This window comes from Opisthocomus hoazin, chromosome 13, assembly GCF_030867145.1.
Source record: "Opisthocomus hoazin isolate bOpiHoa1 chromosome 13, bOpiHoa1.hap1, whole genome shotgun sequence".
NCBI lineage: Eukaryota > Metazoa > Chordata > Aves > Opisthocomiformes > Opisthocomidae > Opisthocomus > Opisthocomus hoazin.
The window spans coordinates 29784000-29810974 of record NC_134426.1 but is presented as its reverse complement, the minus strand read 5'-3'; the positions used below and the strand labels follow the sequence as shown (position 1 = coordinate 29810974).

Sequence of the window (26975 nt, the reverse complement as noted above, 5' to 3'; positions counted from 1 at the left end):
ATGAAAATCATTGGCAGAGGTGTTTCTTTCTTCATTATCTTCACCCTCACTGCTCTTTGGAATGCAGGTGAGTGACTTTCAAAAGTTTTTCTGCTTTTAACTACAAACTTTTTTGACTTCTGAACTTCAGAGTACACACCTTGGTAAGAAATTGCTGATGCCCTTTGTACAAGTTAAAACAAAGGCACAGAAGCTAACTTTTACTGGCACAGTGTCATTTTCAAACCCTTCCTCTGTGATTTCCAGTAGGACAGTGGATCTTTTCTGTAAGTAAACAGACAATCTGGAGAATGCAGAAAATATTTTTAAAGACACAGAACAACTTTCCTGCTCCCCATATTGAACAAGCATTTCTACCTCCATCACAAGCAGGTTTTCTGGTATAGAATGAAGGCTGACTTTTGTTTCTGACTCGCTGCTGTTCCTGTTCTTTCCTGCCACACACCCACATATTACCCCAGGATAAAGGAGCAAGGCCAGCAGAGATAGAAAAATAGAGATTTTGCTCCCTTTTCCTTTTCTTGATCTCACCATCCTACCAAAAAAAACCAAACAGCCCTCCCTGTCCACCCACCCTATGCACAAAACAACACTCAGCGACATTTTCTCCTCATTTTGACAGAAGCTGACATGCTTGGAACTGCAAGCAATTGCTCTTCAGCCCCATGAGGGGTGACCATAAATTCTTTCTTCCTCGCCTAGTCTTGTTCATACATTTTTAACAACCTTTGAGGAGTAGGTGAATCCATCATCTTTTGGGACGCAGTAGATTTCTCTTTCCCCATCTGCTAGATTCAGATCTGCTGTACTCTCAGATACAGGAAATTCCTCCTGTCTCAGTCCCACAGATGTGGATACTGCTGTTCCCATTTGTAGGCCCGGCCAGTATGGAGGCTGAGCCTCTATTGCAAAGAGGCAGATACGCATCCTATACCCACCACATTAACACAGCCAGCCACACAGGCTAACACAGAGCAGGGCTTTTACTGTCATCCAAATCAGCACAGACAGTGCTCCCATAAATCTGCACACCACCCGGTTCTGTTCCTTCTTTCCAGCTGATCACAACAGAAGGTCACTAGCAAAACCACAAACACACCCTAGCTCTCCAGAGTCACAGATCTACCACATTTGCAGATATCTTGGATGCTAGCATAGGCTTTAAATTTGCCGATTAGCTAAGCCCAGATCCCCAGTCTCTTACAAGGTCAATAGCTCAGTGTGGGTCTCCTTCTGCTGACTGGAGAGTTCATTCTGAAGTTCACTTATGATTACAAGTGCGTACACATGCACGTATGAGAGAGTGAGGTGATACAGAAAATAGCAACAGGATTTAATAAAATGGATAAGGTGATCAGGTACAGGGCTCAGTCAGAGAAAGGTGCTGACAAGCGGCTTGTTTATGTGTGACTGGCTCCTTTTACATTCCTTTCTCTTCATTTTCCCATGCTTATTTTTCAGCATCCACCTTGATCCCTCCCTTTCTTTTTGCTTGTGTCCTCCCAAACAAGCAACACTCCCCTAATTACTTTTTCATCATCAATCCCAATTTTGGTACATCCCTGTCTAATTTTAGAATTTCTGATACTTACCTAGGTCATCTCAGCGTTGCATGACATTATTAATATAGTTACCCAAGCGGTGCTGCCCTTGCAAGATTCCACTGCCCGAAAGGTCCTCAGTGCTCCCAGCTGTCTGTGCAGCTTGTCCATCCCACTTAATTCCCCCTTAACTGTTTGTGAAATCCAGCTGTTCCTCAGTGTTACTGTAACATCTGTCAACTTCTCACTGTTTTATTTGCGTTGAGCTATTTTTCATGTCATGTCCAGTAATTGCTCGTGGCCTGTTCAGCTAGACCTCAGCCAGACCTAAGCCAAGGGCCTAGTCATCTGTCTGTGTACCTAGTTGTCTTAACAGCTACCTTGTTAAGGTTAGACACATATAAAATGCACAAAATAAAGAAATCTCAGTAGCTTTTCATAATCCCATAGTGGAGCACACTTTTTCACTAATGTTAGCTTTCCATTCATCCAAGAGCGCTAGCCTTCCATTCTCATTGATTCCCCTGTAGGGTTGACAGTGACGAGACCCCATTACGGGTTACTTAAGATCTACTCTCAGAAATAAATAAAATTAGTGACACTCACCGAGGGGCTGCTCTGGAGATTTATCTTTCTATTAGAGGTAAAAATACCCATGGAGTTGGTGAAATTATGTACTGGCTGGAGCGTAAATAAGTGTATTTTTCTATTCAAAATGGAGCAACCTTCATATGCAGGTGATTGCAGCCTTCACCTAAATACATTCCTAAACTAACATAATCAGCCTAATTCATTTATCTACAGCAGTCCTTTAGATGATGTACTTCTGTTACAGAGTAATATCTAGAAGAGTTCAATAACATTCCTGACTACATTTTTTTCTTGCTCTAACAAGGAGCTCAAGACTCTTGCTCACACCGATGCGGGGAGCTGCTTGGTACCTGTTCTTGCCAGGTGACGTGCCAGTCCTTAGGGATTTGCTGTCCCGATTATAAAGAATTTTGTCTTCAAATTTCTCCATACTCAGGATCTCTGATGGGAGGCAAAGACTTTTTGATTGAAAATATAGTTCTTAATGCCTCTTCTGTGCTGACCTGCAGGTAAGCCATGATTTTATATTCCTCTGCCAAAGGGAGGTGAACCTTTCTAAACTCACTTTGCGATAACAGGTAATTACCACAACAAGACTTGTCCATACAGGAGTGAAAACGTACTTTGTGAAGCTGTCAGAATCCCGAAACCTGCAAAGATTCTGCTAACCCTCATCCTCAAGGACACATGTTGTCTGTATTTCTACACAGGATCATTTCATTTAAGTCAAGCTATTGTGTGATACAATAATTATACCGCTAGTTCTTCCCTTAACGTATCAAAAAATTGATTTTCTAAAAGAGCTTCTTTTGGGGGCTCTTCGTTGTTATTACTTTTTCAGCATTTCCATTCTGTAAAAAAGAAGTACTCATTTCTTAATCTGCAATGAGAAAGCAACAAGGAAGAAATGTAGGTAGGACACCTTATATTTTTCCAGTAAGACAAAGCTGTGGATCCTAAGCGTGTCAGCCTGTGTCACATTAAGTACATGTGTCACACATGCAATGCATACGGTACACTGAATTTTACTGTCCCTGATGCCCTGAAATTCTTCCCACAGAAGGTTCTGAGTGAGATTTTGGAGTCCTTCCCGTCTGGATAGCAACACCTGACAAGGTTTTTAGTCCTTCATGGGGAAAACCTTTGACCCAGGCATTCATTCTGTAGAATACAACTGTGTGCTTTGAATTACCTACACAGTTGCATTATCACAGCCAATACAAACTTCAGTGCAGACAAGCAAAGGTACTACTTTGTCGCAGGCCTCAACTCCCTACAGTACTCGGAGTAGCTATGCAGTCACCATACATCGATCCTGAAGAGTCACGGATGGGATTGTACTTTAGCACACTGGGCAAAAGCCCTAACTAGAAGCAGATGGTTACATAATGAGCAAGGAGTTCTGAGTTAATCTTTGCAAGAGAAACTCTAGAACAGCGTGAAATTACTTTTGTTCTATCCACAAGACTTACAAGCAAAAAAAACCCCACAAAACCAGAAATTGGCAATGCCTGCATATCATGGTCAATGTTAGCCACCCTGTAATCCTATTAAACCTATAACATCACCTATGTCTTCCTGCTGTCCCTTTGTTATTTGTTGCTAATTTATCATGCCCCCCTCCCCTAGTAATTAAATACTAAATCTAAGGCTTGCAGATTGTTGTGTATTTGTGCAATGTGCAGCAGAATCCACAATGGTGTAATAAGCACAATGTACACATTAATTTTGCCAGTTTACATTCACTGCTACAAGCAAAACAGCCACAGGACTTGGAATGATCTACCCACGAAACAAGGTTGCCTAATGAAACACAACTGAGACATTCAGAATCTTCCTTCTCTCAGTGGTGGCGCTGAAAAGTGTTTTCAACATCAACAGGTTCAAGCAGAAAATCAAAACCAGTGGCTATGTTGCTAAGGACGGAAAAGCTCACTGCATCTCCCCGTTGCTGTTTGAGACTGGTTTCATTCCCTTCGAAGTTTCTACAGATGACGGGCTGACGTTCCCGTACTCTGGCACTTGGTTATCAGGTTGCTTACTTAAATCTACAGTATCCTCCTTCTTTCTACGTTCTTACTCCAAGGATGCAAGATTATATAAGCCTTTCCATTTTGATCACTTTTCTTCTTCCTTAACAGGCTGTTTGACCTCAGAAAAGTCTTGCTGCCCTTGAGTTAATTCATATTTTGAGAGACGAACTTTCACAGCAATTGAGTTCTGTTGCTATACAGCAGCAGCAGCAGCATTAACTCATAAAAAGTCCTGCTTAGAAATGAGGTTGACCAAAACAAGTTCCCTTTTTGTAGCTACTTCTATTGGAAAATAACTGCATCATGGTGTTGTAATCTAAGGACTACAGACATTAGTAAGGGTTGCATTCTCTCCGCTTCAGCTTAGTCTTTTTATATCATGCATCCTGTAAGAAAACATACACGGGGGAAATACTGCTAAATATTAAATGATATACTGGCACCTTTTCAGACCTATGCAAAGCATAACTGTCATCAATCATTTTTTTCTGTTCTGTAATGCAGTACATCACAGCAAAGTTTCAGATAGAGAAAAATGCACGTTGGTAAATGAGACAAAATGGCAATACTATGGCACCCCCAACACTGATGGAAACTTAACTCTCACCTGGATACACCAGGCACTTGCAGCAAGCCATATCAACATAGAAGTCTGGGTATACCAGGAAACAGGTAAAGTGACAATTTTCCTACTGCACACAAGCAGTTATCCATTATGTTACTTATGTGTAGAGCTCCGCACAGCATGCGATCGCTTTTATTGAGGTCTCAAGAAGAGGTCTGCAAGTATAACTAAATCATAACAATATGCAGCTTTCCCTCTTCCTTTACATCTGGGTGAAGACATCTAATTTCAGTCTTGTGGTAACAGTTCTTTTCCAGCATCCAAAATGATTTTCTTCCTCTATGTGACAGGTGACAGTTACACGGAAAACTGGTGGGCCGAATGGAAGTATCTTTATACTTTGGCAAAAGAAATCCCCAATACTGGGACATTTTCTTTCATTCCTGTACCTGCCGAAAGAAATTACAGTATGTGGGACTTCGGAGTTTTAAGAATTACACCGAGCAGCTATTCTGATGGGCAGAGGCAAGTACATCACAACATTTATTTACCATAAATATTTTATTATTTTTTCATGTATTAAAGCTGCTGTCTCCTTTGGCATTTAAAACTGGGACTCAAGCTCCATTTCACATGAAAAAATGGGGAGAGAATTAGAAGGGCAAAAGTGAGAAAAACTCACGGGTCGAGAAAAGGACAGTTTACGAAGTAAAGAGGAGCACGAGTGCAGAGGAAGTAATGCAAAGTCAATCTTTCACCACCTCCCATAAGCAGACCAATGCCCAGTCGGTCACCCAGTGAGGGCTGCTTTGGAAAAACTCCCCCACAGTGTTATTGCTGAGCTCAATGGTCTACGGCATGGAATATACATTTGGTCAATTTGGGTCAGCTGTCACAGTTGTGTTCCCTCCTAGCCTCTTGCTAACCCCTGTCCTACTCCCTGGCAGTCAGTGTAAGAAGCAGAGAAGGCCTTGACACTGTACAAGCACTGTTCCGCAATAGTGCAGGTCGGTGAGTTATCATCAGCACTCTTTTGGTCACAAATCTAAAACATAGCACCATAAGGGCTGCTATGAAGAAAATTATTCCACCCCAGCCAAATCCAGTACCCTCAGCAAACTAGGACCTGCCGATTTACTTTGTCGCAAGTGTGGAGGAGGCCCTAATTGTGGAACTTTTGTCACTGCAGCCACAGGCCTTCCTCTGCATATAGTTTTTTTCTATTTTGTATGCAGGCCTTTGCATTCCTACAAATGTTATGCCCACTTCCTCTTATTTAATTGTATATTTCTCCATGATTTTTGGTGATTTACCTCTGCAAGTAATCCATATATATTCTGAGCTTGGATAGATATTCCTTTATACCTATTCCACATGTCTGCAGTTTTTGATGCAGATGGTGTAGCACCTGTGAATATATAAATGCCACCTCTTCAGTGTTACAACATATTACTAATACATCAGAACCTTTTTTAGTATTTAGGAGTCACTACAGGTGACTACCACAGAAGGGTAACCTTTTCTCTTTCTAGAGCATTGTTTTATTACACTTCATGTATGATATTTTTTTATGGGTGTAGAGCAGAGTAGCCTTGGAACACTTCAAGGATTCAGAATGATTTCTCCCCATCCATTGCCATCAGGCCTGATACTGCTGGGGCACAGGATCAGGTTTTGTTAGAGAATCCAAACGTTCTTCATTCTGGCCTAAATGGAACCATGATCTGAAAAGGCATGAATAGAAAACCTGTCTCTAAAAACACCCATGTAAGCCAGAATCACAAATGCTAAAGTGTATTCTATTATTGCATACTTGCTGCATGCTGTCATGTTGCCTTCTAAATTAGGAAAATTTTGATTTGCTGTAACTTTTTGCAGGAAAAAGAAAGCAGAGACCTTTGTAATGAAATAACAACTTGCAAGTTGAAAGATTCTTTGTTACTACAATTAGTGATTAAGACACGGTGTTACTGTCAAAACAGTGCTTGTTCAGCTATCAGATACATATTTTTGGCTCTTTTTTTTTTCCAGCAACATTCCATCGGTCTGGAGCTCAGTGCATGCATTGGCTTGGCACCTTGGGAAAGACTTCAGAAACGATCCAAATGCATGGGCAACTGCAAAATGTACAGAATGGGCCAGAAAGGAGGAGAAGTTACCAAACTTCATGGAAGAAATTACAGATTGCCCTTGCACCTTGGCACAGGCAAGAGCGGACACTGGCAGGTTCCATGTAAGTTATTAATTGATCCCTCTGGCTTACTATGGTTCCAAGTAGAAACTTAAGGAATGCCATACTCCCCACACACCCTGTTGCCACTCTAAAAGTCATTACAAGGAAATGAAATTATATTTAAATTTGCACAAGTAGCATGTCCAATGGCAGAGGCAGATACAGCTTATGCAGGTAGTAGGAATAAAAAAAGTGCCTATGGGACAGCAGATGGAAATCACCTTCAACCAGGGAATTAAGACAGTAGTTGCAGTGGTAGACAGAAAACACTCAGGGAAGGCAGTAAGCTCTGTGGAGCTGGAAGTAGGGATGACATCTTCAAGATCTTACAAGTGGGCAGTCTGTCTTTGTAGGCAACATCCCATGCCGGAAAAAGCAGGCTACATTTCTGCCGAGTATATCATGATTTGCCGCAAACCCTTCTGCCTTGTACTTCAGACCTCAAGTCCACAGCCATAATCCATTATTTCCTGTCTCCTGCTTCCTTCCTCCTTCTCAGCTTCACTGTTAAAAAGGAACTGACAAAAGCTAAGAAATCAATTGCCATTTAGTTTACACTTTCTCTTACAGTGCTGATCTGAGGACCATATAGGGTAACTTCCTCTACTATTTATGATACAAATGGTACCAGTGTGTTTACGCATATTTTTTTTTAAAAAGTTATGTAATTTTGTTACTATCCTTTCCTGGTTGTGAAGCTTCAAACATGATTTGTGTTTTAAATGATACAGTTAAAAGCATGTGGAGAATAAAAATCAGATCTACTGCGCTGCCTCTATCTAAGAACATAGGACAAAAGTTACGTTTAGTCTGGTATGATGTGTGTTATGCACTTATAGTTGAATTCCCCATCTAGCTGCATTTGTTCTTCAAGGTCTGCTGTAATAGACTGCAAAATGCTCAGGCTGGACTAACATGTTGCTCCAACCACTTCACTATTAAAGTCACCTTTTTTCCTACCGTTCTGTGCTACTCAACACACAGCTGCAACCAGTTCAGTTAGATTTTACACGTACGTCAGAGAAAAATGGTGGGGAGAGGACCTAAAAATAGAAGGGACAATGGGGAAAGAACATTAAGCATGAGCATTGATCTTTTTCAGACAGATTATGGCTGTGACATTGAAAAGGGGAGTGTGTGTACTTATCACCCTGGTGCTGTCCATTGTGTAAGAGCTGTTCAAGCCAGGTAAATCTTTTAATTTTTTAAAACCACATTTTTTTAATGACTTGCTGCACCTCAGAGATAGGTCGCATCACGGAAGTCACAGATGCTTCTGGACTCTCAACTCATAGGTTCATAGCAAGTTTCCCTCATATTCACCTATTGGCTCTCATTGCTGAGATGAAGATAAGGCCTTAGGTTTAATAAACAATTAATTGCACTGTGATAAACCTTAGGATACCTAAACAAGCACTGATGTCTAAACCAGACATGATTAGGCCTAATTAGGCCTTTCCTGTGTTGGTCTACTTCAGTTCAACAAGTTATTCTTTGCACTCTTTCTATCAGAAAAATTTATAGAGTGCTACGTTCAGGTAGCTGTAAGGCCTACAGAATTACTTACTATGTTGGTTAAAAACACCTCCATCCCTATCCCTCATCTGGTCTAATTTATAAGAGTGGGGGGAGTGGCAGGAAGTCTAACTGGGAGGTATCATCTCTGGACACCATATAAAGCTTGGCAACAAAAACATTTAACTGTATCCATAAAAAGACAATAGGTAACCTCTAAATACAAATGGACTTCCGAGAGCTGAACAATGACTTTCTTCTCACTGCTTTTCTCAACCAGTCCCCAGTATGCGGCAGGACAGCAGTGTTGCTATGACTCCACAGGGACCCAAATCCTCACGCATGACTCCACAGGAGGCAGCACACCTGATCGAGGCCATGACTGGGGTTCACCGCCTTTCATGAAGCCTCCCCGTATACCTGGCTTTTCCCATTGGCTTTACGATGTCATCAGCTTCTATTACTGCTGCCTGTGGTCTGATAATTGTCACTTCTATATGAAAAAGCGGCCCTCCAGTGACTGCAGGACATATCGCCCTCCTCGAGCCGGTAAGGGCTTCAGTATTCAATTATGGAGTGTAGCTTTTTGATACAGTGTTGGCTTTTAGAATATCTGTATAGGAATGTATGTCAGTTGACAATGGTGAGGGTACAATATTCTGCGTCAGATTTTCATGGACGGTTTCTATTGATCTATCAGTGGCAAAATCTGTTTGTAGTTTTTAATTGTCCTGCAAGATTTTCTGCTGTTGAGTATCTCATTAACCCCTGAAACCTAAATAGCTGAAATTTAGTAGTCCATGTCCATGACTTCCTATCATCAGTGGGCACTTTCTCAGAAAGAAGAGGTTTAGGGATGGTTAATGACAACTTGGCAGTAGCTAGAAAAGCTGTCACGCTGAAAAATGCTACTCGTATTAAATATGGAAGTTTTACCATTTACAAATATGTCTGTTGTTCCTGCCCCTTGCTTTTAAGTAGGCCTGAAATCTTGCCGTATCTCTATTGCTGCCACATATCTTGCTGTCTTCTATGATACAGGGGTGCTGTGTCCAGCAGGATTGCGGCCTGCCGTAAAGAAGGAAAGTGCAAAGAGGCAGTGGTTTGCTTCAGGCAAAAAGGAAAAAACTGCAGAGGGCACTGAAGGAGGTAGCTAGGACATGATGTGACATAACAGAAGACTCTCCCAGGACTAACAATAGTGGAGAGTGACAGTCTTTCCTAATTTCTCCCATCAAATTTTCCCATCTGGAAGCAACTAAGGAATAGGGAGCTGGGAGCCAACTGTGATAGTAAGGCTGGAAGGGCAAGGTCCTTGTCAGGCCACGGCCCAGTCCTGAGTGAGGCAAGCAGGGCAGACACGGTGATGGCAGCAGCAGTCACCTGAAAGTCCAGATCTCCAGGCGAGTTTGTGGTGACGAGGCAGGTTCGAAGGAAAGCTGAGAAGTCAGTCTGCCAGACAGGGTCAAAGATCTGGTCCGGTGACGGTAACCAGGGTGAGACACAGTCCAGTGATTGTCGGGTAAGTCTGTAGTGACAAGGCATGTCCAAGGACAAGCCAGAAAGTCAGTTGCAGATTTGTGTGCAGATCAGCAGGGTTCACGGCCAGGCGCAGGCATGGATGTGTTGGAGATGGAGACAGATACACCTGTGACATAGCTCAGGCAGGGACTGAAGGCCTGGGCCTGAGGTTAGATAAAGCCCATGGATAGAGGGTATAGGTAGAGGGCCCGGTGGGACTGGTCTGTGCACTTAAGGCTTATGAGTGTGCTCAGGCCCTGACAGTTCCACTATGGGAAAGAAAGGCTACAACATGCCTCTCTTAGGCAGAGACATATTGATGAGGAATGCGAAACACACGGTCTTGCAAAAAGATTCTGAAATGTACTTATGCCATGACATCCGTCTCTCAAACCGGACAAAAATCCATCATGGAGCTCTCACTAAGCACCGCAGATGCTCGTCTTTCTCCCAGAAAGTATATGCCAAACTGCCTGTGCTACTGCACAGCCAGGAGAGTGTTCATTAACCTTGTGTAAGCCTAAGCATCTGAGAAAACTAACTCCTAAATGCCACAGAACCATCTGCAAAGATCTTAATGCTAAAAGCTTCTCAGAGCATGCCAAAGATTAATGCAGTGCAAAATCATCTCAAACAAAAAAATGTCACCTACTGTGATACTTCCAGAACTTCCCTGGAACATGAGGTGCTGGGCTTAAACACCTCATTTGCCCTATGTGGAGAAATTACTTCAACATATCACTTAGGGGCAGGGCTTTTTTACTGTGATTTTCTGTTGTAAGTGTTCGTTTGCTACATGCATTTTTGTCTGAAAATCTCAAGTGAATGCACTAACGACTGAGGAGAAAAAAAAAAAAAAAGGTCTTCTTTCCCTTGGTCTGATGAACCTGATTTGTCAGAGGGACTCTTTCTCTAGGCAAAGATGGAGAGAGACAATGGTCCCAAAATACCTACCCATCAAGCAGTTAAGAATCTACTTGTCACATGGATGTCCACAGTGGTTGAGTCATACTTCAGATAAGATGACACAACTTCAGCTTCTTTTGCTGAAGGAGTGAGGGGCCTTCTGACCTATTACTGATCTAAAGGCAAAACCAAGGATGTCTGCTGAGGTCCAGAGATGCGTTGGGGCTGAGTATCACTGCCATCTCTCTCTGTTCAGGACAGATGAGACTTCAAAGCCCCATCCCATTTCTCTGACTGTCACTTCCAGCTACATTTGGAAGCTTTCTGGTGAGCTGCTTCTAGAATAGCCTTGTGCTGGTGTCCAAATCTCCCCATACATTGCAAGCAGATCAGGCTTCAAGCCTGACAGTGAGGATTCTGGTAGGGGATCTACCAGGTAAGCACTGCTGCCCTTAATAGCCTTTTCAAATGCAGCCCTAAACACTGGCCGATGAAGATGACGGTAACTGGAATGACACTTCTCACTGTTCCCACAGTGCCGTTCAAGGTTGTCATGGCTGTTCCTCATGTCACATTTATCATGCATCAGTCTTGCATTTTATTCCTTTGTTTAACTGCCATTCTTCCGATCACAATGAGATTTTTCTTCTTGTGTAATGAGCTGTGATTTGTGCTTGTTCTCATTTCTCTTTTTGCTTTTAAAAACAGCAGCTGCATTTGGGGATCCTCACTTCCTCACATTTGATGGTCTGAACTTCACCTTCAAAGGCCAAGGAGAGTACACGTTGGTAGAGTCTGATCTCTCATCCCTAAGAGTGCAAGGGAGGACACAGCAGGCGCACTTTCCCAATGGTAAGTTGATAAGAGAGGAAGTAGTGATGACAAATAATAGCTTCTGAGATTGCTTGATTTGCACTTTGCGGCATTCCTCCTGTCTTCTCTAGTCTTCTCCTTTTTCGGCCATTTGAGAAAGGTCAATGTTTTGAAGCTAGTCAAAACGCAGACAAAATGTTCAAGAAAAAAAACAATTCCCAATCAAAGATCATTTGCTAGTTTTATTGGGTATGAGTAACGGAATTGCAAGGTTTTCTGTTGTGTCTAAGAGCTCAGGAAAACAATTGTCATTTCTCTCCACGCCTATTTCCATCTATGAGGAAACAGGGCCAGTTCTAGGAAACAGTCAACAGCTGGTAACTCGCAGATGATGAACTTTGGTAGTAATGTAGCTGAAAATTACTAGAAAGCAGAGAAGTGTATGCCATGCTTTATTTTCTTTCTGTGTTAGGTGTATACACACGCATGTGTTCATGAGTAAAAACATCCCAAAAGGAGCTGAGAAAACACAGTTTCGATGGGGAAAAAAATCTTTCTGAGCACCTCAATCTAGCAAAAAAGTACAGAGTATCTAGTGAGAAGCTGGTTAAGGCAGTCATTTTTTTAATCAAAGGGCCTGATTTTCCTGGTATTTTAGCTTGTTTGTACAATGAAACCCAGGGCAGAACAAGCTTTGTGGAGGTATTTGTGGCATTCATCAACTGAACGGGTAGATTGCAAACCAGCCTGTAAGAAGGAGATTTTCATATACATGCATTTTAAATTGAGGTGAAAAAATTATGAAACAGCAGAATGGGATCATGCTTCTCATTACAACCTGAAAAGCTTTATGTCAGATACTTTTGTTTATGCTTTTCCTGTATCTAGCGCTATTTTATGGTGCATAAAATAGCATGCTTGCCTCAGGAAAGGATATTCCAGCTGGCCTCAGAGATGCACTTCAAGGATTTGGTACTTCAGGTAGAATTACAAGGATGGACTAAAAATTGTCTGTGGATTTCAGCACCCCTGTAGAAATAAATGCTTATAGAATCATAGAATCATAGAATCATTAAGGTTGGAAAAGACCTCTAAGATCATCAGTTCCAACCATCAACCCATCACCACCATGCCTGCTAAACCATGTCCTGAAATGCCATGTCCACACGTTTTTTGCACACCTCCACCACCAGAGGTGGTGACTCCACCACTTCCCTGGGCAGGGAATTATACTGCATATCACATTGGATAGGATGGAGATTATCAAGGAAATATTTTTCTCTTGATAGATTTTACTGTGTTTGTTGTAGAACTGTTGTGAGTCACTAAGCAGTTAATTCTGAATATCAGTTTCCTAAATTTTTGTTCACTCTGTGTTTTTTTTCTGTCATGCCCTTCCTGAAATTATCTTTGGTTTTCCCAGGCCTTACTGACAGGACTGAATGTGCAAGAAAGAGATCAGCTGGTCTTCTTACGTAGCTCAGCCATTCCCATTGGGATGAAGAATTTAGAATTTCCAAACTTCGTTAGCATTAAACATTTTTCTTTCCGTATACTATACTGGTAGGAGACTTTTACTACGGGGTTTTATGTGACTTACATGCTTAGCAATTCCCTCAAATATAAACAATCGTATTTAACCATTTTTAGGAAATATCTGAGGGTTTTTTTGCTTGTATCATTCTAACCTTTCATATATACTTTATATCATGTTGGGTATTTTGGGGGGTTGTTTTTTTATTTGGAAGGAACTGAGGCTCAGGTGACAGGCTTGTCTGCAGTGGCTATGCAGGAGAACAACTCTGATGTGATTGAGGTACGGTACTCGGAGGATTTGAATCTGGAGGTCCTGCTGAACCAGAAGGTCATCAGCTTCTCTGAGCAAAATTGGATGGACCTGAAAGGTTAGTCACAAATACCAGCCTTGTAAGCTATTGTATTCCAATGGAGCCCATATATAGTTAAAATATCTCTAGATGCATGTGTTTCGACTCTCTTTTCAGTGTCCTTCTGCGAAACAGGCTGCAGGTCACTCCAAAAACTATGTAAGGAGTGAAACAAGGGACAGGCAATGCCCCAGGTCATTAGAACTTATTTTATTATTACATGACTTTCTTCAGTTCGGTTGCTGTCAGACTGAGGCAGAATCAGCGGCAGTGCACAGCTGGCATGGGCCTTGGTGAAAGAAATCATATTGAGATCACAGGGTACAATGCCCTTTCCATCCAATTTGCCCATCTGGCCCTGTCTTTATACTAGCTCAGGGCAGGATTCCTCTGGCCCTTGGGACTGATGACAGTTACAATATGGGCAGGAGTAGAGCTACCAGAGTCATGGGCTACACGTCTTCTTCCCAATAGCCACGGATCAAGCATGCTGCAGAAAAGCAGACCATGGTTGGCTGTGTTCCCATGGAGAGGTGTAAGCAGGGAATCATGGTACAGGTGAGCACAATCAGAACCTGCAGCCTTCCTGCTTCTAATCAGCATTACTGGCAGTTATCCTAGCTGGATAGGATAACATAGGTAACTGGAAGCACCTATGCTGTGTCCAGGAAGAGGCAGAGTCATCTGATTTGTCAGTAGACTGGACTGTGGCACGTTCTCCCCTCCCAGGATGTCCAAATAACATAAATGACAATCTTTACCAACAGCCGGTGCTTGCCTGAACTTTCTGGGATGCGAGAGGAGTATGAAGGGACAGAATGCAATCCTGGCAATGACAGTGAAGGGTTTTAACAGGTGCCTTCAGCACCTACATCCTCCATGTCCTCTTTCATTGACTTGTAGAGTGGTTTTCCTTCTCATCCCATGGAGGGTGAATGGAATAAAAAACTCCTTACTCCACGTTCTGCTTTGAGCTTACTGCATCTAATGCAATGAAACCTGCCAAGCAAAATGAAATACAGTAAAACACAACTAAAATATATACTAAAATAGAACTGAATTTTGCATTCACCTATCAGGAGATTTCTTGATCGGTCAGATATTATTCCTCTACTGCTGAAAATACTATGAAAAGTTGATTTTTTTTCCTTCAGGCACGTGATCATTTGATTAGTCTTTATAAGAATTTGACAAATACTTTAAACATTACTAGCATTTTAACAGTAAGCGTCCTTATTCAGCAGAGGAAGTTTTTTGTGGTTAGCAATTAGTATTCCTCAAATGGCTGGAAAATATAATGAAGAGCAGAGGGAAGACTACATTAACAAGGAGCTGCAGAAGCAGAGAGATGCAGGAAGGAAAAGAAAATGGAAAGGACAGTGATGGGGCTTGGAGAAGAAGCCATATTAGGGAGGTCTTGACAAGACAATCAAGAAGCAGAGGAAGCCTGTGACCACTGAGACCAGTGCTTCCAGCTCACAGCCACTCTCTGATGTAATCATCTCATATATTAAAGCTTCTGCCCTGTAACGGGCACAAACTGAAGCATAGGAAGTTCCGTCTGAACATGAGGAAGAACTTCTTCCCTCTGAGGGTGACGGAGCACTGGAACAGGCTGCCCAGGGAGGCTGTGGAGTCTCCCTCTCTGGAGATATTCAAGACCCGCCTGGACAAGGTACTGTGCAGCCTGCTGTAGGTGACCCTGCTTCGGCAGGGGGATTGGACTAGATGACCCACAGAGGTCCCTTCCAACCCCAAACATTCTGTGATTCTGTGAACGCTAGCAGAAGGCAGTGCAGCTTATATCATCTGTGGGTTCTTTTTTTGCTTCTAGTCTGTAGTAGCCATCTTACTGCAGTTGTAGGTATGAAGGTGTGGCATCCCTTTAGATGCTTCTCAGAATGTAGCCCTGAGTGGAAGGGAGGAAAAGCTTTTTGAAAAATGGTTAAAACTAATGACACAACAATCTGTCCACAATGGATGATTAGTTATTTTGTCCTCTTCCTCTCATTGTTATAGGTCTCTTCCTCCATTCTACAGCTGACCAGAACATCACAGTCATGTTCTCTTCTGGGGCTGGAGTGGAAATAAGGGGAAGCGGAGGATTTCTGACACTGACAGTTCTGCTCCCAGAGAAGTTTATGAATCACACACAGGGTCTCTTTGGAGTAATGAATGGCAATACAGAGGATGAGTATACTTTCAAGAATAAAACCACCATGTCAGTTCACGCAAGTCCCCAGCAGTTGTTTGAGTTCGGAGCTAACTGTAAGTCATTTCTCTGGTCTATTACATTTTCTTTACAAATTCAGAACAGCTTGTGATAGCTGTACACAGCTAGTCTGTGTACAGACTAGCAAATGAAGTCTGTGCTAAGCAACCTGTACTGGGGGAAGAGATGAGATTAGGAGAGCTATGTGCTCCTCTACCCAAGTGGGTAACATACCTAGCTGAATGACTGAGGACAAAACCACGACCGAGTCTCCTGCACTTTGTTCCATCAAGGGTCAGAGCTCATATTTCACAGCTTACACTTCCAGAATTCCATCTACTGTGATCAACAGAATGCAGCATCACCAGACTGAAGTGTTATAGAAGTATAGCAATAGCCAGGGTCAGCTATTTTTTTCAAGAATATTAGCAATGTTTCCATCAAGAACCATGCTGACAATTTAAAAAATCATTTATTAAATCACAATTTAATAATTGCCCCTTTAAAAAGGGGGTGAGTGTGCTGGTGGGGTGGGTGTATATGTGTAAAAGAATGGCTAGTTTCACTTAATGAAAATGACTAGGCTGCTGTATCTAGCCTGCAGCATTAGACTGGTCGGCATTCCTCCTGACATCAGGTTAGAAGATGGGCCAGAAACCTGATGGAAAATACCCTCTGGCTACCAACTGATCTCGGTATCAAGCACAGTGTAGCCATACTCCAGCATTCAGAGTGTACTGAAAAGTCTCACTTCTCCTACTTCAGGAAGTTTCCTGTTTAGCAGAGTGAAAACAAAAAGCAGGGTCACGGCAGACATGATAAATTTAGGGACATACAGGATCAGGATTTGTGTTACTTTTAATGTTTGGTTTAGCTAGCTCTGTCTGAGCTGCTTCTTTATCACCATTTTGCCAACAGGCATCTAAAACCACAATTATTTGGATCTAATTTTAAGTAATTGATCAAACACCAGGTTAACCAAACACCAACTTCAGTGCTAAGTTAAGATGCTGCATATGAAAAGCAAAATAATCTTGAGTAGAAGGAAGCTGTAGGGTTTTGTAGATCTCTTCCAGCTCTAGCTGCATTTACGTAAATAAGCACTTGGATTTGTAGCATAAGGTGATATAGGTGTGTAGGCAATGTTACATATTAATATCTCTCACTTTATTTCTCTGTCTCCCAAGGGGCTGTTGAAAATGGAACTTCTCTTTTTACTTATGACACACAGTTCTTACTGAACAGTTTCTTTTATGGGGAAAAGCACAATGCTTCCTTTTTGCCCGTGTTCTTTCCTCATGAAGACCCTGATGATCCCCTGGTGAAAGAGATGGTCTTGCTCTGTGACTCTGACGCGTTCTGCAGATTTGATGTCCTGACAACAAGAAGCCTTCAAGTGGGAAGTTCCACAAGACTATCTCATCAGAATCACAAGCTGCTGGTAGAAAATCTAGAGCCAGGTGATATAACATTCCACAAACCATCCATCATAGTTCTTTCTGCAGGGCATCTCAACAGTTAACACTGTTCAAGGACGCTTTGCTCAACCGTAGGTTCACACACCTGTAAACACTCTTATTGGGAAGAATTGTCCTTGTACCAGGAAAACTCTGCACTGGTAGGATACTTAGACAAACACAAAAGAAGTCTCTTTCCGTTTCTTTCACTACTGTGGAACAACCCTTATCTTCATTTTCTATGCTTGTACCTGTCTTCCTCAGACTTAAAAAATCAAATAAAAAAAAATCAGGAAGTATTGTCTTCCAGTTAGCATAAAAATCTTTGTCTTTCCATGAATTGCCACTAAAATGCCATTGGAATCATTATGATGGAGATTTGCTAGTCCAAATCCAAAATATGTTAACCAGATCTGTGTTTTTTACTAGTGATCTCTTGTGGCTGGCTGGATCATCCAACCAACGGAAGAAAGAATGGAACTAACTACCTACTGGGATCAACCATCAGTTTCATCTGCAATCAGGGCTATGAACTCCCTGGTTCAAAGGAAAGAATTTGCCAGGTGACGGGGGCCTGGTCTGGAGATACACCCAGTTGCATCCTGACAACAGGTCTGTTTCCTTTTAAATGTTACAAATTGACATTAAATATCATTCTCACGAACAAGGCAATCTCAATATACGATGATGGCCCTTGACAAAAGCAACTTCTCTTACTTGGGAAGACATTGGACATGAGTTTCTGGAAAGATTAACATTCAGATCTAAATAACAGGTGTTTTATGGTGTTGAGGGTTTTTTTATTATTTCATGCATCTACTCTTTCTAAGGGTTTAGAGCTACATACTTCCCTTTCTCTAGGTTTGGCTGAAAGGAACTGGTAGTCATGCTTCTTGAGTGGATGACCTAAAATAAATTTCAAACTCAGCCTCAGAAAAACAGGAAAGCATAGTACTTAGGTAAAAATGATTCCGTAATACAAAAATACAAAGGCTACAGAGAGAATCCTATTTACAGCCTTATTTTCATGTAATTTTCTTATGTAAATGTAATGTTCTTTTAGCAGCTTTAGAGATACGCAATCTAAGCATACACGCATACACATAGAGAACTAGAGATTATTTAAAACCTTTCATTTCCACATAATTTGAGCAATTTTTCAAGTACAAATGATGGCACAACCCCCAATCATTTATTGTCATCCTTTGTTCTGTCATCACTAATACAGTTTTAACTTCCCTTGCAATTAATGGGGGCAAACGTATATCCAGTCTAAGCCATCTGAGGGCTGAGTTATGAAGTCACACACTATAAAAGGGGTGCCTTAAGAGAAACTTTGCAGGAAAGGACCTGAGGGCCCTGTGGACGCCTAGCTGAACATGGGCCAACAGTGTGCCTTTGTGGCAAAGAAGGTTCATGGTGTCCCAGTCTGCACGAGGCAAAGTATTTCCGGCAGGTTGCGGGAGGTGATCCTTCCCTTCTGCTCAGCACTAGTGAGGCCACACCTGCAGTACTGTGTCCAGTGCTGTGTTCCTTAGCACAAGAGAGACATGGACGTGCTGGAGAGAGTCCAGTGAAGGGCCACAAAGATGATTAGGGGACTGATGCATCTCTCCTATAAGCAAAGGCTGAGAGAGCTGGGAGCTGTTCAGCCTAGAGAAGAGAAGGCTTGGGGTACAGGGTGGGGGAGGATCTTATCGATGTATACAAATACAGTACCTGAAAGGAGGGTGCAAAGAGGATGGAGCCAGGCTGTTTTAAGTGGTGCCCAGGGATAGGACCAGAGGCAATGGGCACTGACTGAAACACAGGTGGTTGCCTCTAAACATCAGGAAACACCTTTTTACTGTGAGTGTGATACCGCACTGGCACAGGTTGCCCGGAGAGGCTGTGGAGTTGCCCTCCCTGGAGATATTCAAAAGCCAACAGGACATGGACCTGAGCAACTGACAGAGTAGCCCTGCTTGAGCAGGGGAGTTGGACAAGATGACCTCTAGAGGTCACTTCCTACCTCAACCATTCTACAATTCTGTGATTCGAGAGCGGACACAGCCCACATTTGTTGGAGGCTTCCACTCTTTTGTTCTAAGGGATTATGTTATCTCAAAACATAAGGTATTATTGCATGCCAGTAAAATTCTTGTTAATGCTGTAATAGCATTTAGTATAAATAACAAAATTTATTACCCCTTTTGTGCACTACTATTAGATTTTCAATTAGCCTGGGATTGTTGGATATAGTAGCAGTTAAGCTGTATCTACAACTTACAGGAAACTTCCCAGTATTTCCTAACAGTTTCAACTTTGTTTTATTCCTATGCCCATTTACACTTCAGATGTCCTCAAGATGGCAATGTTTCAAAGTACCAGGGTGATGCAAGGCCACATTGCATGTTGAAGTACTTTTAATGCTGAGTTAATTGTTCCCAAAAGTACTCTTTAAATAATTCATATCAACCGATTCTCCATTCTGAGCACCTTCCAAAGCAATGTGGAAAGTGTATAACACATCAGTAGTGAATTCTTGGCCAGCTGACACCTTTCATCAGCCTCTGCAGGCCTGCACCAATTGCTCATTCATTTCCAACATGGTTCTGCATGTTTGGTGATATTTGTGAGATGAACCACAGTGAGTTTGGGCAGCAGACTGTGGACTTCAGCATAAAAATTATTTATTGAACATTTGCACATACAAAACAGGAAACATTGCTCAATTTTAAATAGATGAGTGGACATTTATGGAGTGTTTTCTTGGACCAGGCGTTGTTAGTAATTGATATGCAACTGATTGTGTTCACAGGGGCCAGTCTCAGTAGTGATACTATTTCGAAAAGAGTGAAACTAGAGATATTTCAAAACATTTCTGTTTAACGTGACAGGCCAGAGCATACAGAGTACTTTAGTTAACTGCTGAAAATATGAGAGATTAAAAAGTTTAGCAGATAATTTTGCATGCTTCGTAGTTCACAGTAATAACAGATTGTCTGTCAAAAGTCTTAGAAGCATGAAATCTTTAGAAAGTAAGGCCAGATCTTAAAAAGTCAGTGGCAAAACATTTTGCCCAGCTGAAAGCTAAGAACATTTTTCCATTGCTGCCATCAACCGCATACGTAATGTATAGGAGCCAGTCAGTCTCACTAAGCAAACTGGATGCTGACGTTTACACTAGAGAAAAGGGGGCAAAAAAGTCATCTGTGAGAGACTGGAGGGAAGGAGCTGGAAGATACGCAGAGATTAACTTCATTCAGAATGATGGAGATGTGCCACAGCTCTATGGATATCAAACAAAAACCGCAATGTTTTCCAGGACATGGTATCCTGAAAGACGACAAAGAACAACAAGGTGTGGAAGAATTTTGTTGATCTGATTGCAACAAAGACCTTCCTTACTATTTGATGTTTGGCGTTGTAGTTCATTTGCAATGTGAGCCACAAATGATGATTTTTGTCAGCCTCGGGAAGCTGGAGTATGGCAATGCTGCCCATAGCAGCAGGACGCTGACAATACTGACAACTGATCGAGACAATATAAAATACAAATTGCATAGCGAGTTCTTCATTCATTTTTTTTACTGCTGTTCCCTAATCATGGCATTCATATCTAGGCTTGTTCCTCGTTTTGCATCATAAGATATGCTGCTGGACATCAGTGTCTGTCTGAGAAGGTTGTTTTATCGACAGGTCCAAGTGTCTCCAGAGAAGACAGGCAAAACAGTCCAAAGTTCCTCCCATTTATATCTAAAACCCTAGCATTGTTATAGCATGGACAGCTAGTACTTGCTTTTCACTAAACACATTTCCATCTCCAGTTTAAGACACCACTGGAATCCAGTGCCAGTTTTCCTTACGTTGATTCTGAATTCAGTGTAAGTACAGAAAAGGTCTTCATGTTGTCTAAATCTGTTGTTAGTGAGAGAGATCAGTTTTCTTCACTGTTTTCCTCTTCACACAGCAGAGTGCTGCTGTTTCACCAACACCCATTTTATCAAGTCCTGTGACAGAGGGCCTTCTTGATGCCACAAAAATGCTGACAAAATTAATGGACAGCCCTTCCAAATTTCTGGGCACCTGAATGGGTGACCACTGACCTATCCACTGTGATTAGTGGTCACATTTTTACTTCTAGCATGAACTATTAAAACACACTTTTTCAAATTATTCCTTTCATGCTGGTCAAGAACACAGGGCCCAGCCCTCTATCATTCTCAGCTTCTAGGAATACTTCTTTATAGTGCTGTGCTGATTACACTTGCTGCAGTTTTGTAGCACATCAGATTCAAGCTCTGTATTGCAAATCACCAAGGGTTTTTAGTTGCTATATGCTTCTGTTTTTCAAAAGCTAGAACGGTTCAAATAAAGGCATGAGGATTATGAAAACTGGATAGGAAGAGAGACGGAAACAAGAAAATTGAACGCCAGTTGTTTTGCAAAATCCATTTCTGTATTTGAAATTTCAAATGCCAACTATGCTGTTGGGCCTGCGTATTGTTGCCTTTGAGTTTTGCTTCCTTGAATTAAAGTTTCCATGGAAATCCTCTGCTAATAATTATTTTGCTATGCTGCTAATTACAATCCCACTGCAAGTCTTGCCAGTACCAGAGCAACCTCCCTTCACAGAATATCACAGAGGAAGAAAAAGAAACCATCCAGCAAAAGCAAAAGAGGAGAATCTAGTAAAATCAGAAGTAAAACACAGCTAAAAATTATAAAATCTTAGCAATATATATACTTATAGTCTGTTTGTGACGGACAATAATTTGGTGTTGTTAAATGCAAGCTGGTTTTGTCTGTCTTTAGTTTTTTCTTTTATTTTCTTTTTTCCCCCCTCCTCTTCTTACTTTTAGATTCCATTTTCCAGGCTCAGGCTCCGTGTAAATACAGTTTGTTTTGGAAAGTTGTCAGAAATCTCATTAGTCATCTGCACTTTTTTTCAGTTGAGGATGCCAAAAAACATTAGGTCTTCTTATAATGGAACTGTTGTCCGTCTCTATAATTTCCAGCAAACCACGTTAAAATCAAGATATATAACCTGAGATTATAAAATAAATACAAAAGATTTCACAATAGAGGCAAATAATCATTGGACCAAACTAACGAGGCCAATGGTAGGTTCTCATCACTTGGCAGACACGGGGTACCTGCTTATAAGATGTGTATAAGCCAAAGAGAAGGTTTTGAGCCTTGTACAGAAGTTCCTGGATGAAGGACCAATGCCTGTGAAACAGTCTGTGTATCCAACTTCTTTTCTTAAACTTCAGCATGAACCAAATTAGAAATGAAATTATCCATTCTAGGATCACGGAAGTGTCTGCTATATCACCCTGCCATCACTGTGTGCTAGGCTGTAGTTTGGGCAGTTCTTCCTGCAGGCATGACAAAGCGATGGAAGGAAGGGCTGGCAAAAACACAGCCCAGATGCATTAAAGCTCAGATGCACCACTATTCACCTGTCTCTAAGTAGGCTATAGTGCTCTCACTAGGTGCTGAAAAAGGGCAGAGCATTGAATCTACTTTGACATTAAGATACCACAGTGTCTCAACTGTGAGGAAATACACTTCTGTTTGACTCTCTGACACTGAACCTGCGACAAAGATTGCTTACACTAGGACTTGCAGTTTTTCAGCAGTGGTACTCCAGCATGCATTTTCCTTAAAAGACACAGTATTCAGTAAGCATTTTTTGTCCCAGATGATTGACTCTAGATATTGCATCCCCTAAACTTTTACCACTCCTCTTATGTGTCATTGAAAATTTACCTATGTGATATCTTTAGATTTTGTTGCTCACCACAGCTGTACAGCAACTGGCTAGCCCTGTCCTACATCAGTAGCAAAGTGACAGAACTGGTAACCCACAACTGTTCAGCAGAATAAGAAAACAAGAGGAGATTTGTTATCCAAAATTTGTTTCATATCTGGTTTCTTTCTGTCTTTTTGTGTGTCCTTATTATGCAGTTGCAGAATTAAATTGACACTTTTAGTGTGTTCATACTGTCTGACACAGTTCCCCATAACCACATCAGAACAGTCACTTTTGCTCTCTTTTAAATAGAGCATTAAGCAGCAGAGGCAGTTTCAAAATTTTAATCCCAAAATAGGGGCAATTTTTAAAGCAATCAAACCCGATGGAAAAAGGATTGAAAAATTGTCAGTTGTTGGGATTTGCAGTTCTGCATAAATATAACACATTCATGATGTTGACTACCTATTAACCACTAGCCATCCTTTCTTTGTGTTAGAACAGCTTTTGCGGACAGCTGCCCTAACTGTCAAATGTAGGAATTATGTGAGTTCCTACTCTTTATCAGTTTGTTCCACAAAGAACAGTAAAATTAACAGTATATGTACAGTTTTAAAAATTGTCACGTGACTACGTTCAAATAGATATGAAGAAATGTATCAATATCTTCCTGTTCTGTTGTGGCTGGTCTCTGTTTTTCAGATATCAAACAAATAATTCTTCTTGGCTGTGTATTTGGAATAGTCGGTCTTGCAGTCCTGGCACGTCTAACTTTCTTGTGCAGAAAGGAGAGGTAAGACTCAATTGAACTGAAAACACAAATGAACCTGCTAAAGAAACAGCAAGTGTTATGACCTTTTTAATAATTTTTCTCAATGACAAAGAAATCAAACATGATATTTTTCCTGCTACTATCTTCTACAAAAAACATGAAGTCTGAATAGTCCTTGTGTCCTGGTGGAAGACTATGAAGCTAAGATGGAATTGTGCTATCAGGACATGCAAATATATGATTGATTGATTGAATGATTAGGAACAGGACTTTTTGGTCAAAGCAATTTATTTGTTGAGTTGATTAAAAGTGTTCTGTTTCAGAACAGGTGTGCTCATGATAGCAATAGGTAAATTTGATGTATCGTCTAAGGAACGCATTGCAGGACACTATAACTTTCCACATATCTTTGAACATATTCCCACTTTTAGGCATGCATGAATTTGCCTAGAGAATGCTTATGTGCCTCTTGTGCCAAAGAGGTGAATAGAATTTTAAAGATATATCCGTTTGCTCCCCATTCTTGGAATCTTTCTACCACACATAAATAAACTCACTACAAAAGCTATTAAATTTTTAAAAGAAATCTCTACAAAATGTTATGTGGCCAGTAAATTACTTCTTTGAGGTTTTAGTCCTTTGTTTTAAAAGGTTGTTATGATTTCATATATTCTGTGTATTATTCATTCTGTTAGCCAGTGCTAACAAGACACTTAAAAAAATACTTTTGGCTCCGTGCCTTTCTAAGAGGTTCATCATTGCAGAGATTGTTGAAACAGAACCCAGTATGATAGCCATGTCCGTCACTGAAAATACAGCCTATTGAATCTGAGCTAAATCATCAATTAACTGTGTCTATCAGAGGGGCCAGAGACACTGCTAAATTTTCCCACTTCCCTTTAAATCACATAAGCATTGTTTTCTACACTTCACAGAGAACACTCATACGCATACCACTTTTTCTTCCTCCCTTCTACAAAAAAAAATGGATACTCAACAAACGGTAGATAACTGCAGCAATTAATGTTTTTTGTATACCTAAAAATGCATGGACAAAGGACACCACCTGTATTTGCCAATTTTTTCACACACCAGATTCCCACAGACAAAACCAGCTGGTTTAAAACACTACTATTACAACTGCATAGACTTCTCACACTGGGGAGCAGCTTACAGAACTGCTACTCTAAACTCACCATTGTACATCAAAAACTAATGAAAAAATTAGAATGAAGCCATCAACCCTTCTAAACTCTTGTATATTTTGCAAATCTGTAGGTAATTTTCATATTTTACCAAAAGCTTATCATTTATGAAAAAAACTTTGAGATAGTTTAATAAAGTCCATAGCACTCAGCAGGTCTGTATATTTGGACAGCAATAGAGGATACAGTCCTTTGTAGAGCAGTAACAAATTTTTAACAGATAAATTTTAACTAAGGAAGGCTTATTAAACAATTATTGAATCATGAAAGTCTGTCATCTACTGTGTACTGTTCTGGATGTCATGGTAAATACAACTCTGTGACAAGTCATATGTTTTATATAAGCAGGGGAAGAAGCAGTCCTACATCTTGTAGGTCTTTGAAAACTTCTGCCTCTGCACCCAACTCTGACAATCATCCAGAAAAGGAGCTGCGCTTGGTGTTCACTGCTAGGACCATACTTGCATAGTGAGAGAGAGTGAAGAATCTTAAAAAGGAGCAAAGCCAATAGAAATATACAAAAATCCTAATCATTGAACGCTATGTGCTTTTAGATTTCTTTCTCCTTTAACAAACAAACAGAAAAACAAGTAGGGGCTATATTTTCAAGATTTCCACAGCCACCTTTCTATCCTAGAAATGAAAGAAAAGTTTCTCAGATAATAGCATCACAGTACTTAGAATAAAAACTGCAGGAAATCAAAATACCAAGGTGCCCAGTAAATGGGTTTATGCTTTTCTCTCTCAGTTAGTGGTGAGGGTTGCTAGGTAGTCGCATATGTATCTATTAATATTCGGGTGATATATTTCTCTGAGAAAAAAAAAAAAGCCAATGTAAGGTCCAGAATTTACCATTAAATCCCAAGTTCCCTGCTCATTCAGAATTTACTCCTTGATCTTTTTTGTACTCAGAAAACAACCTTCTTTCTAGACCCTTCATTATCAGTGTTTTCAAACCAGTGACATTTGCCCAGTTTCTCCTTTTGCTCCTAGAATTTAGACCATCATACTAGAAAAGAGAAATTGATTGTTGCACAGGGATAACAGCAAACCTTCAGTATTTTCTAATTTCATCAAATCTTGCTCAACTAGAAGGAGTGCTACATATCCTTCAGACACTACTTTTGGCAATTTAAATAGGGTGAATCTTCGGTAGTGTATGAAAGAGGAGGGATGTTGTTCCTTGGGGGAGGTACGCACTGGAATTATACAGAATTGGTACTTTAAAAATCGGAGCCACATTACTCTTCCACCTAGCCCAATATAATTCTCACCTTGGTCTAAGCAATGACATTATGGTAACTACTTTGACAGTCATCTCTAGCCTTACTTATTTATTTGTTTGTTTATTTATTTATTATTTGTCTTTTCTTCCAAAGACACAAAAGCAACCACAAACTTGTTTCAGAGGTTCCAGTTGTATCTGAACAAGAAACAATGAAATTCCAGAGGAGTTTTTAATGAAATACAGACAAAGCATAGCAGAGGATTAAATCATCCACAGCAACAAAGATAGACTTTCCAAACACCAACAATGGTTTTATATAGTATGCTATCATTTGATTTCTGCTTTCAGTATAATGAGTGTTGAATTGTATGGGAAATGCTAACGAACTTCCTGGGATTACATCATGGCAGGCTCAGCCTACTGTCTGTCACGAGCAAAGGACAATGCTTCTGAAAGCATCAGTCTCAAAGTTACGGGCATTAGTTTCTTCTACCAGTCACAACTCTGCCAGCACAACAAGAGTTCTGGCAAAATCAGAAAAGTTCATGATTTCTGTGCACTTGCTTCTTTTACTTGAAAGCTGGCAAAATGAAAAGAATCCTATCCTACTATGCTAGCCATTATCAGAGAAACATTTGCCTTCTCTGGGGCCATGTAAGGGTGATTTAGGTAGATGTGAAAGTGGATGCACTGTCAGATAAGACTACTGGCAAGTCGGGTTGAATTTGCGGGTTGTTGGGGGATTTTTAGTAGGGAA

General features: G+C 40.9%; 1 protein-coding gene across 1 annotated transcript; it reads left to right on the top strand.

Moving 5' to 3' along the window:
- Positions 1–26975, top strand: SUSD2 (sushi domain containing 2). The gene is made up of 15 exons (XM_075434735.1): positions 1–67; positions 2437–2641; positions 4014–4165; positions 4670–4837; positions 5081–5255; positions 6762–6963; positions 8066–8151; positions 8759–9027; positions 11614–11757; positions 13467–13622; positions 15624–15872; positions 17004–17276; positions 17703–17885; positions 23716–23806; positions 26370–26975. Exons 1-15 carry the CDS (start codon positions 1–3, stop codon positions 26449–26451), a joined length of 2502 nt encoding a protein of 833 aa, XP_075290850.1. The 3' UTR covers positions 26452–26975.

What these genes read in the sequence shown, in the direction of transcription:
- SUSD2 (XM_075434735.1), top strand. Translation starts at nt 1, where the DNA reads ATGAAAATCATTGGCAGAGGTGTTTCTTTCTTCATTATCTTCACCCTC. An exon ending in CACTGCTCTTTGGAATGCAG is followed by an intron (nt 68 to 2,436) that starts GTGAGTGACTTT and finishes TGCTCTAACAAG; the next exon opens with GAGCTCAAGACTCTTGCTCA. An exon ending in GCAGGCGCACTTTCCCAATG is followed by an intron (nt 11,758 to 13,466) that starts GTAAGTTGATAA and finishes TTTATTTGGAAG; the next exon opens with GAACTGAGGCTCAGGTGACA.